Raw genomic sequence first — 12711 nt, forward strand, 5'->3', positions numbered from 1 at the left:
TCAAGACCGGAGGCGAGCATTATGCTTAAACTCCCCTTTATTCTATTCTTACAGCAGATTTAAATCTATATATTTTTTCAATAACGTTTTTTTTTAAACTTCAAAACAGAAAAATGTATCTAGAACTTCACTTCCCATGAACCCTAGTGTCTCTGGTAGTCCCATGACCAATATCCTGTCTCTGTATCCATGAGCCATTTCTTCCCAGGTCCTTTCATCTTCTTTCTGCTCTTCGTTAAGGTAAGCGGCAATCATGATATGATGTTTTATCACTGTAACATTATATTAGGGAATCATTGAAATACGTGTTCGATTATTATCAGGATGTCATAAGATGCATGAGATAGCATATGCTTAAGTTTACATTGTGCAAATGTTAAGGATACTGCGCCGTGTCGGGCAGCGCACATTTTCCCGTTAGCTTGCGCACTTCATCCAGATTCCTATTGCAGTGTATACGTAGAGGAAGCACAGCTGGACCCGTGAGCATCTAATTTCACAGCAGGGCCCCCGGCTGTGCTCCACGAGGAGGCTCTCTCCCCTGGCACCCCGCAGCTGCACAAAGCTCTTTTTCCGGCTTCGGAGCAGCCGCAAGCGCTCGGGAAAGGATGCATCCTGTGTGCATACACGCTCATGCATAGACACTCCGACGGGTGCCTTTCTCCAAACGGAGATTAGGTTAACATGCAGCAACATGGACAGTTGCACGAGAAGCGAGAGCTGGACTAAATTCACTTGTGTGTCCCAGTGGGTCTCCAGGAGCAGCACGACTGGTAGGCACTACATAGAAACGTATTTAATTCATTAAGAACGACCAGAGCAGCGCACATAATCCAGCTGCAGACACACAAAGCAGCTCTGAGTTTGAACAGGCCCCCAAGCCAGCCAGTTCAAGAGGGCTCTGCTACAAACAGCAGCCATTGAAGGAGCCATTCAGCCCGAGACTGCACCCTAGTACATTACTGTACTGTACAGGATTGGCGGTTTCCTGTGGTTTTAGACCCCACCTCCAAGGGCAATACGACAGTCAAGTGATTACATAGATATCCTCATAGCGCAGTAATCCCACCCCCACCCCCAGAGGACGTGCCATTCAGCCTGCACCGTTCAGGCAAATAGGCACCAGTGCATTTCTCTGACATAATGCAGTCAGATGACGTGAGTATGGAGAGCCAGGACCAGGTGTTATCTGAAGAAGACTCTGACCTAACCCTTAGTTTTAAAAGGGTACTAGGTGAACCCCTGGTCAACGCAGTGTCCCAAGGGGTGTGCCCACTCCAGGATAGGCTGGAAGTTTTGGAATACTTAATTGGGGATGGCCTTAAGAAACAATGCCCAGATGAGAATATCAGCACGTCCTCTGCACAGCCTAGTACCAAGTCTACTAGTATGAGGAGAGAGCAGTACAATAAATGAAAAAACCCTTTGACTCCCCCGGGTCCTGACAAGGAGGGAAAAAGAAAGCCTCCTGAGGTTGTCGACGCATTCAAAAAGCTGAAAGACGCATTCATGATGGGGGTCGACCATGCTGAACCTCCTACCCACTTCTCCAGGGGCACAAAATATAGGGGATGATGAGGGCTCCTCACCAGAATCTGCAGTTTCCGTCTTGGATCCTCCCAAACGTCGAAGAGTGGGAAGAGACAATGCAAGGTGAAGCATTTGGAGGAGTCTAAAGAAGAATTAATGGACTTGTTTGACCCGGAGTCCATCGTTCATCCGAGATCTAATGACTAGTTGCCGTCACCGAGAATATTGTCACATATGACTCAAAGATTAGGCAAGCCGATTGAAAAAGAGATAAGGCTATGAATGCACTCAGAGTGTTCCAAGCCGGAATTAGCCAGAAAGGTAGCAGAGACAACAGCTAGATCTGAAATTGATAACATTTATTTCAAAGGCCTCCAGAGATCTTAGGAAAGGAATTGACTGAGCCTGTAAGGATTGCCAAAAGAAGGTCTTGTACATGGGGGTGTCCTATCACTAAGATCATGGACCTGGCAGAATGACCCAAAGATACTAGGGAATCAGTAGACACTGACACCCTAGCCATTGTGCCTCCTAGGGAATGCAAATTGTGCCCTATTGTCGGAAAGGAAAAGAGTGCTACTATCAAAAATAGATTCAAAATTAGGGGATCTGGCGTCCTATGAGGCAAGCAAAGACACACAAGAATTTCTATTTGGTGGAGCTTTCACAAAGGAGATGGGAATATTTGTGGGCACGTATATGGCGCTTGAGAAGGCTCAATCCTCCATCAAAAAGATTTTCCCCTCAAGAGTTTTTTCCAGGACCGGATGCAGCAGAGGTTGTGCGTCCAGTCACTTCCACTCACAGAGAAGGCCTCAGAACCCAAGGACCCACTATTGGAAATCACAACAAAAAGATGTGTTCTTCCCGGCGCAACGTAGTATGCAGAGGTTGGGGTTGTTAATGTCACCCGCGAATGCGATCAGGTGAGAAGCGTGATAACCTAACCTCCTGTGGGGGGCAGGACAAGGTTATGCTTAAGAAAATGGTGATTGCTTTCAAGCGACTTGTGGCTGCTGCAGACAGTAGCAGGCTTTCGACTAGAATTCGAGGAACTGCCCATACAGCGAACACAGCCGAGGCAGTCCACGCAAGCCGGCGAGGAGAGCGATCTCTTAGAAACGGAGTTAAGTCAGCTAGTGAGTAAGGGAGCAATAGAGCGCAGCGACAGGACAACATTTTTCTTAAGCAACATGTCCTAATACATAGCAAAGAGAAAGTGAGGCCTGTGATCAACCTGAAAGAACTCAATGGTTGGCTAGTTGTATAGACACTTCAAGATGGAGGGAGTAGACCTCCTCCAAGACATTCTCAGAAAAGGAGACTGGCTAGTAAGGTTGAACCTGAAAGATGCCTACCTGACAATTCTGATTGCCGAGGAACCCCGCAGGTTTCTCGTTTTCTGGTGATGCAAACAAGTATGGCAATTCAAACGCCTCCTATTCGGGCTGGCCTCAGCGCCGTGTGCTTTCATGAAGGTGATGAGACCAGTGGTGGCGGCCATGAAGGAAAGGGGAATTTTCATGATAGTTTACCTGGGAAATATCCTCATGCTAGTGGAAGACAGAAAGGTACTAGTCAGCCAGATGCAAAGGGTGTCCTAGCTCCCGTCTTCCCTGGGTTTTCTGATAAATCTGAAGACGTCGGAGCTCATGCCCAGACAACGCCTAGAATTCTTGGGGATTGTGGAATGCACACTACCTGCCCCCAAAAGGAAAGCAATAAAGAAGGAGTTGAGAGCAGCTTTAGCGAAATCCATATCTCTTCGAGCCCTCTTGAGTATTGTTGGTCTTCTGGCAGCCTCCATTCAGGACATCTTTCTGGGCCCTCTGTATTACAGAGCACTTCAGGGACTAAGGATTTGCCACCTGCAAGAGGGTCTGGGATATCACCAATTGCTGCCCCTAGATCAAGAAGGGAGATTGGAACTGGAATGGTGGCTTCAGAACATGGAAGCATGGAACAGACGTGCTATCTTCAGAGATGTCCCAGAACTCAGCATAGAGTCTGACACCAGCAGGGATGGCTGGGGAGTGAGGTGCCACCATCTGGAGACAGGCGGCAGGTGGTCGCAGGAGGAATTGTCCCTCCACATCAATTGCTTAGAACTGCTTGCAGGCTCTTTTGTAATAAAAGCATTTCCCAAGAGCAAAGCAGAGTGTTGCATCCTGCTCAGGATGGACAACCTCTTGGCATTTTGATACATCAATCACCTAGGGGGCACCCGGTCATGAATGCAGGTGGAACTGAGCAAGGACTTCTGGCATTACTGCCTCGATTGGAAGATCTTTGTGATGTCGGAATATCTCCCAAGAATGCAGAACGTGATCGCAGAATGGAACTCCCACTACTGGCACGACTCCAGCAACTGGATGCTTCAGAGGTAACTGTTCGCTCAGATTACAGACTGCTGGGGTCGCCTGGACACCGACTTATTAGCATCCAGGTTGAACAAACAATTACCAACGTTTTTCAGCTGGAGACTGGACCCGGAAGTGCAAGGAGCAGACGCTTGTCTGCAAGCATGCTCAAATGCAGAACACTATACCTTTCCACCCTTCAAGATGTTGGCAAGGGCATTGGCAAAGGTCAGGGGAGTGAGAGCAGAAGCAGTCTTAGTAACCGCAAACTGGAACTTGCAACCTTGGTTTCCAGTTCCAATGGAACTTTCTGCAGATATCCTGTGAGTGACTCCTCTCAGCGAGGATCTCCTGTCGGTTCTGTCAGGGAATCATCATCCCCTGACAGACAGGACAGCTGCCCCTGTTAGTATGCAGGGTATATGGAGTTTGGCGGGCATTTCGGGAACAGCTGCAGAGTTCATCAAACAATCCTGGGCTCCCTCTATGCTCAAGAGTTATGAGGCGGCATGGGGAGATGGTGCTCATGGTGCAGCTGGCTTGACCTTCATCCCGTTTCTGACCCTTTAGTGCAAGTACTCAATTTTCGAGCATTCCTGGACAGGGTCGCAAAGCTTTTCGGACCATAGAAGTCTACTGGTCAGCTATCTCAGCATGGCACGATCCGTTGGACAGAACCCCTATGGGGAGCACCCGGCAGTAGTGCGGCTAATGCAGGATGTCAAAGTATCCCCCATGCCTAAATATACGCAACTGTGGGATGTAAACAGTAGTTCATAGACTGGCCATTTAACAGATATCTGTCAGGAGCTATAGGAAAGTTTGCAATGCTGCTGTGTCTCGTTTCAAGTAGAAGAGTGTAAGATGTGAAGGCCCTCAAGGTAGACGGGGAGACCATCAGTCCGGAAGGGGTGTCCTTTGTTGCAAAAAGTAAAATTAAAAGTAATTCGGCAGTTATCTCATACCCGTATTTTCTAGAGTAGCCTAAGCTGTGTGTAGGCACCTATATTAAAGAAAATGTGGCAAAGACGAGCAAAGTGAGGTCTGCAGGAGTGTCTCAGATGCTCATCATGCACAGAAAGCCATTTAGGATGGTGACTATAGCCCGTTGGGTGCGAGAGATAAAGTTGCTAGCTGGTATAGATGTGACACCATTTGGAGCACGTTCGGTTAGGGGCGTCATAGCTTCCAAGGCATTCGGGGCCAGAGCGTGTCTGAAAAACATTTTGAAAAGTACAGATTCGTCCATCGATGCCAATTTTAAGACATTTTATTTTAAGACAATAGCAAATGTGGCAGCGGCAGTAGTGAATAGCTTTGAACAAGCATAATGCTTGCCTCCGGTCTCGACTTAGAATGAAGATTACCCCTGCTGTAGCGCAGGGAATCTTGATTCTATGAAAGACATGAAGGTGAGCATTATCCCGCCCAATGACACTCAGCATGAATGATAATTTTCTGCAATAATAACTGTCTTGTGTTTATGCTAAGTGGCGTCATATAACCCTCCCTAATGCATGTCGTCTTTGGCAGGCGATGACGAGAAGACTGGCTGAGAATCTGAGGGTGGTGAGGGTGATGTTTCACAGTAGAGTTTGCTGAAGTGGACTGTGAGAGGCTGTCCTGGTTGGGGAGTACCTGTCCTAGCGCGGCCAAAGATGGTGTATTTTTTGTTCCCTTTGGAGTGTATTTTTGTTCGTACCAGATGTTAGTTGGAAGCCATCAATGAAGAGGAAAGGACCTAGGCATTAAGTGGCTCATGGAATACAGAGACAGAATATTGGTCATGGGACTACCAGAGACACTGGGGTTCATGGGAAGTGAAGTTCTAGATACATTTTTCTGTTTTGAAGTAAAAAATAAAATTTTAAAAAAACGTTATTAAAGAAATGAACAAGTTACTTTCTTACCTGGTAACGTTCTTTCGATGGGATGGTCCGACGACGTATTCCATATCTATGACCGGTAATCACCACAGCTGTGCTGCTTCGGAAACTTTTACGGCGTCTGCGTCCTGCGTCGATGACGTCGATGCGCCGACGTTGAGGACCTCCTCCGACGTCCGACGTCATCCGATGTGATAAGTAGGACGCACGACGCCTGTAGCCTCAGTTGTAGTTTTTTCCCCCAGAACGTGTGACATAAGTCAACTGCCAGTCAGACACAAAGCCTTGCGGAACGTAAGCTGCAATCGCAAAGCTGCAATCGCAAAAGAAATTCTGCAGCGGGGAAGGCAGGGCGGGAGCGATATGGAATACGTCGTCGGACCATCCCATCGAAAGAACGTTACCAGGTAAGAAAGTAACTTGTTCTTCGAGGGGATTGGGTCCTCCGACGTATTCCATATCTATGACAGACTCCCAAAGCAGTACCAGAGCAAGGAGGAGGGAAAGAATTTATAAACAAAATTTAGAATAGCCAATCAAATAGCAGAGCAAAGGACCGCCTTGCCAAAGGCCAGATCCTGCCCTCTGATGGAATCGAGGGAATAATGCCGTACAAATGTATGTACTGAAGCCCAGGTGGCTGCATCACAGATGTTGCGAATAGGAACACCCCTCTGCAGCGCAGTAGATGCAGCCACCCCCCTGGTAGAATGGGCCCGCAAGCCAGCCGGTGGGTCCTTACCCGCCAAGCGGTAACACTCCGAGATGGCCAAAATAATCCAGCGGGACAAAGTCTGTTTCGTCACAGCTTGCCCCAAACGCTTACCAGCGTAACCAATAAAGAGTTGATCGTCCACTCTGACCCGGGACATGCGTGAAACATAAAAGCTTAAAGCTCTCCTAGGATCAAGCCTATGGAGCCTCTCCTCTTCCTTACCAGGATGCGGAGGAGGATAGAATGCCGGAAGAACAACCTTCTGGGCCAAATGAAATTCCGTCACTACCTTCGGAAGAAAAGAAGGACGAACACGAAGGACAACCCTGTCCTTGTGGAAAACAGTGAAGGGTGGCTTAACTGAAAGTGCCTGTAACTCACTCACTCTGCGAGCGGAAGTAACCGCAACTAAAAACACAGTTTTCAGAGTTAACAGCCTCAAAGGGCAAGAATGTAAAGGCTCAAACGGAGCACCCATAAGAAACCTAAGAACAGGGTTTAAATCCCAACCGGGCACCAGGAAAGGAGACGGAGGGAACACATTAGTGAGCCCTTTCAGAAACTGTGAAATTAAAGGGATCTTAAAGTAAGAACACTCATCAGACGAGCGCTTAAAGATGGACAGCGCCGCCAGGTAACCTTTAATGGTACCCACTTGCAAGCCCCTGTGGGCCAAAGAAAGCAAAAAGGACAGAACCATGGGGATGTCACATGCAAAAGGATCCACATTCCGAACTCTGCACCAGTCGCAGAACTTACGCCAACGGCAACGGTACAGAGACTTAGTTGCTGGCCTTCGGGCCGAAAGCAACACCTCCATCACGTCTTCAGGGAGGTCCCAATCCCTATACCTCAACCTTTCAGAAGCCAAGCGTGAAGGTTGAGGGATATGACCTCTGGATGGAGAACCAGACCCCCCTCCCGTGAGAGCAGATCGTCTCGGTAGGGAAGACGACGTGGAGGGCAGATGGACAAGTCGAGAAGGTCCGGGTACCACGTCCTCCGAGCCCACGCCGGAGCAATGAGGATCATCCGGGAACCGAACTTCCGCAACCTCCGCAGCACTTGCGGGATGACGGGGACTGGAGGAAACGCGTACAGCAGCGGGAACGACCAATCCACCACGAACGCGTCTCCTAAGGCTCCTTTTGGAGGAAATTCCCGCGAGCAGAACCTCTCGCACTTCCGGTTGACACTGGAGGCGAAGAGATCCACTTGAGGGGTCCCCCAAAGGGCGAAGATCTCCAGGAGAATCTCCTGAGCCAACTACCACTCGTGAGAGATCGCGCTCTGCCTGCTCAGAGCGTCCGCCATCACGTTTTCGACTCCGGCCAGATGAACTGCCGAGACCGAAACTTCCTGCTGGATGGCCCAGAACTCGAGCTGCATCGCCTCCCTGCACAGAGGAAGTGACCCTGCCCCCCCCTTTTTGTTGAGGTAGTGCATGGCCACCGTGTTGTCCGTCAGGATCAGGACATTCCTTCCTCGCACAGTCGGCAGAAAAGCCTTCAGGGCTAGCCTGACGGCCCTCAGCTCCAACAGATTGATATGGAGTCTGGACTCCGACGGAGACCAACGACCGCTGACTGTCAGCTCGTTGGCATGAGCTCCCCATCCCGTGAGGGATGCATCCGTCACGATCGTCACCTCCGGCCAGGGAAGCCAAAATGGAGCCCCCTTCATCAAGTTGCCTTCGACGGCCCACCACAGAAGGTCCTGGGCGACCGAGGGCGGCACCTGAATCGGGTCCGACATCCTGCCGGAGGACTGCGACCATTGCATCTTGAGTGCCCACTGCAAAGATCTCATGCGCAGGCGAGCCTCTGGCACCAGAAGAATGCAGGATGCCATGAGGCCGAGCAACCTCAAGAACTCGAACGCTGGGAGCGTCTGGGCATGCTGAAACTTGTGCACCATCTGCTGAATGTGAAGAGCCCTCACCTGGGGAGGAAAACACTGCCCCAGGGAAGTGTCGAGCACTGCTCCGATGTACTGGAGCCTCTGCGTTGGCGTCAAATGGGACTTCTTTAAATTGAGGGAGAAGCCCAGCCTGTGGAGGGAGTGGCAGGTGATGGACAGATGATCCAGGACTTGATCGGAAGAGCTCCCCCTGATCAACCAATCGTCCAGGTAGGGGTAGACGTGAATCCCCCCTTGCCTGAGATGCGCTGCCACCACCACCATGAGCTTGGTGAAAACCCTCGGGGCGGAGGTCAATCCGAACGGCAGGACCCGAAACTGAAAGTGCGAGTCGCCAACCGCGAACCTCAGGTACTTCTTGTGCTTGGGATGGATCGGCACATGGAAGTAAGCATCCTTGAGGTCGAGTGACACCAACCAGTCCTGAAGCTGAAGGGCCTGGAGGACTTGAGAGAGAGTAACCATCTTGAACTTGTCCTTCCTGAGGAGTTTGTTCAAACCGCGCAAGTCCATGATGGGTCTCAATCCCCCGTCTTTCTTGGAAATCAAAAAATAAGGGGAATACCATCCCTTGTTCCTCTCCGCTACAGGCACCAGTTCTATAGCGCCTTTCTCCAGCAGGGCTTGAATTTCCTGCGCAAGGAGCGGATCCGGACACTTCAAAGAGAGGTTCCCCGGTGGATTGTCGCGAGGCCTGTGCCGAAAGGGAAGACAGTAGCCGTGGGCTATGATCTCCAGAACCCACACATCTGAAGTAATGGCTTGCCACTCTACAAGATGCTGCGCCAGCCTTCCCCCAACCGGCGAACCATGGGACATGGCCTCATGACTGAGTAGGAGCGGCTGCGGCGTTACCCGAGGGCAAAGAGGCAACTGCCCGAGCGGCCTTGGCACCACGGGTACCCTGTCGTCCACCTCTGGTACCCCTGCGTTGGCCTGTTTGACTGCCAGCTCCTCTCGCTTTACTGAAGGATGAGTAATAGCGAAAGGAACCACCCCTCCACTGCTGTCCCCTAGGACGCAAAGGCGGAGGTTGGCGAACTGCAGCGCCCAACGACTTCGCTGCAGCTTTTGAGGTCTGCAACCTCTCAAGGCTCTCGTCAGCCTTGCTGCCAAAAAGGTGTTCACCATCAAAGGGCATGTTGAGGAGCCGGGACTGCACATCAGGAGCAAACCCCGACTTCCGCAACCACGCAAACCTGCGTATCACGGTGCTCGCCGCCATGGACCTACTGACGCATTCAGCCAAGTCCAGACCCGACTGAACGGACTCACACATGGCATCCTTACCATCCTGGACCATAGCAAGGAAACCCTCCCGTTCAACCCCTTCGGGAATATGTTCAGCCGCTAACGCAACACAGTTCCACAGAGTGTGCGCGAAACGTGACAAGGCACAAATGGAGTTGGCCGCCTGAAGCGCCATACCACCAGAAGAAAACACTTTCTTCGCCCAGCCATCAAAACGTTTGTCGTCCCTATCAGGAGGGATGGTAGGGTACGACGCCTGCTTTGCCGGGGCCGTGGCCGCCTGCACCACCAAACTCTCCGGAGTGGGGTGCCTGGTCAAGTAGCAGGGCTTGCTACTGGCTGGACGGTATTTACGCGACAAGGATCTGCCCACCGCCGGGAGACTCTCCGGAGCAGTCCAAGCCGCCGCCACCCTTCTCTGCAAAGCCATATGGAACGGCAGTACCGGGTCAGTTGGGGGACCAACATCAAGGATGTCCGTCAGATCATCCTGCACAAACTCCCCTGGGGGAGCAGACCATCCCAGATACTCAGACACCCTAGCCATAAGGCGCCGGTACGAGGAATCGGCATGGGAGCCAGGCTCAGGCCTACAAAATTCCACCTCCGGAGAGGTGTCCAGTCCACTGGCATCATGCAGCGACTGCCTCAAATCGTCAAACTGACTATGGCCCGAGACAATTTCATCCGGCACCTGACTAGGAACCAGGCCATCAGAATCCTCATCCGCCTCCGAAATATATTCCAGGTGGCGAAAAGGCACCCGAGAGTGCTTGCTCTTAACCAGAGCCTTCCTAGGGGGCATACCCGTGACACGGGGCACCTCCGACACGAAAGGCGTCGATGGCGTCGAGCGAATCGGCGCCGACGCCGAGAAAACCGGCAACGGCGCTGAGAGGATCGGCGTCGACGTCGAGGAAATCGGCGTCGACGTCAGATGCAGCGCCTCCAGTATCGGCGGCGTCGACACAGCCCTCGAAGCCGGAGCTCCGAGCGTGTCCCTCAACGACCTGATCGTCGACGGCTTCGACGAGGCCCTCGAAGCCGGAGCCTCGAGAAAGCCTGTCGACGCCCTCGACGCCTCAGACGTCGATGTCTTCCTCTAAGACTTCACAGGAGCACACGGTCTCGAACGCGTCGAGGACTGGGACCTGGAACGGGTACGGCGAGAACGAGCCTCCTTGTCCGAACGGGACCGCTCCCGTGACTCGTGCCGACCACTCTTGCGAGCGGCGTCTCTCGACCTCACACGGCCGACCCCACTCGGGGGCGCGGACGGCTGAGTACCCTGCGACTCAAGAATCGCCAACATTTTCTTCCCGAAGGAAGCCCATTCTTCCGGCGTCGCACGGCTGGTGGGGTAACCGACGTGCCGTGCAGAATCCTCGGAAGAGGACCTGGAAGGCGACCGGTGACGGCGCTTCCGAGAATGCCTCGAAGAGGCCGAGGAGTGGCGAGACCCACTCCTAGAAGAAGACCGACGAGACTTCCGACGATGACGCGGAGAGTCACCCCTCGAATCATCCGTCGAAAGCCCCGCCGACTTCGACTTCCGGGGCTTGGACACCCGACCTACCGACAACTTCTTCTTACGTTCGCGTAAGGCTTTGGACGTGAGCGACTGGCAGTCGACACAGTCATCCGTGTCGTGGGCCTCCCCGAGGCACCAGAGGCAGGCGTCGTGCGAGTCAGTCACCGACATCTTGGACCCACACTCCCCGCACTTCTTAAAGCCCGGACGCGGGGTTGAAGACGAAGTGGAAGACATCGCCGAAGGAAATTCACAAACGAACAGGTTCGAAGAACCAGAAAGAACAGAACTCCAAAGAGTCGAGGCCTAGAACCGAGAAACACGAAGCAACACGTTCGCGGAAAAAACGGAACTGAGGCTACAGGCGTCGTGCGTCCTACTTATCACATCGGATGACGTCGGACGTCGGAGGAGGTCTTCGATGCGGCGCATCGACGTCATCGACGCAGGACGCCGGAAAAGTTTCCGAAGCAGCACAGCTGTGGTGATTACCTGTCATAGATATGGAATACGTCGGAGGACCCAATCCCCTCGAAATATAGATTTAAATCTGCTGGAACAATAGAATAAATGAAGTTTATACATAATGCTCGCCTCTGTGTCTTTAATAAAATCGAGACTTGATGCACTACAGCAGGGGTAATCTTCATGGTCCATGGCACCAAACCAATAAACGCCAATCAATGATTTGTGATACACCTGTTCATAAATGCAGCAATTGTTGACCCAACGTGTTTCATTCCTCATTGTATATTCATACAAAAAGCGCAACTTCTTAGCAACACGATTTGAAGCAGCCAAATCACAAATGAATGAATGTAGGTAATAGTGAGCCCAAGGCAGCACACTCATCAAAAAGAGCTCATTTTCTAGGATTGTAGCACAGTCCTATGAGAAAATAGTTTACATTTTACTAAGTGCAGTCATTTATTACAAATAAGGTTTTACCTACTGGGGACGTCAATGAAGACTAAGAAGTTCATTAATTTACCCGAAAATTTGTACATTTCAAAATATAGACTGATTTAGCAAAACCCCCAGAAAAAAGTGACATTGTTCATGTTAAAAGCGCAGGCGAATAGGCAAGACCATATTTTACCCTTAAAACAAGATCGCCTGCATACATAAAATGCGTGTTCTAGGTTGGTAGAATATAAATTAAACGCATCTATTTTTGCAAAGCATATTAAGTGGATATTAGGGATAGACAAAAGTGGTTTTACAAGAGACAGATGAATAAGGTGAGCCATCAGCGCAAATCTTACCAGTCTCCGCCTCTCCTCCTCCACAGCAATCAATAGTCGTGCAAACTCTTTCAGTGACTGAGCTAGAAGAAAAATGCTCTCGTTTAGTTCGTTCTTACTTAAATATAACACAAGAGCAATTAAATTACATGGCATCTTCTCTAGGGTATACATCTAAAATGATGTCACTAACGAGGACATACTGCAACTCCAACAAGATATCTGGCTTTCATTAGTATATTTTATACAAATAACTTTTATATTAAGTTGCACC

The 12711-nt window shown here is 50.7% G+C and overlaps 1 protein-coding gene across 2 annotated transcripts in view; it reads right to left on the bottom strand.

Moving 5' to 3' along the window:
* The window catches only part of ARHGAP42 (Rho GTPase activating protein 42), a 979121-nt gene that overhangs the window by 481445 nt on the left and 484965 nt on the right, over window positions 1-12711 (bottom strand). For both annotated transcript variants that reach the window (XM_069639111.1, XM_069639110.1), the window contains exon 3: window positions 12459-12520. In XM_069639111.1, coding sequence (XP_069495212.1) covers window positions 12459-12520 — 62 coding nt within the window. The remainder of the gene's footprint in view (window positions 1-12458; window positions 12521-12711) is intronic.

This window comes from Ambystoma mexicanum, chromosome 7q, assembly GCF_040938575.1.
Source record: "Ambystoma mexicanum isolate Mex_15411 chromosome 7q, UKY_AmexF1_1, whole genome shotgun sequence".
In the NCBI taxonomy this organism is placed as follows: domain Eukaryota; kingdom Metazoa; phylum Chordata; class Amphibia; order Caudata; family Ambystomatidae; genus Ambystoma; species Ambystoma mexicanum.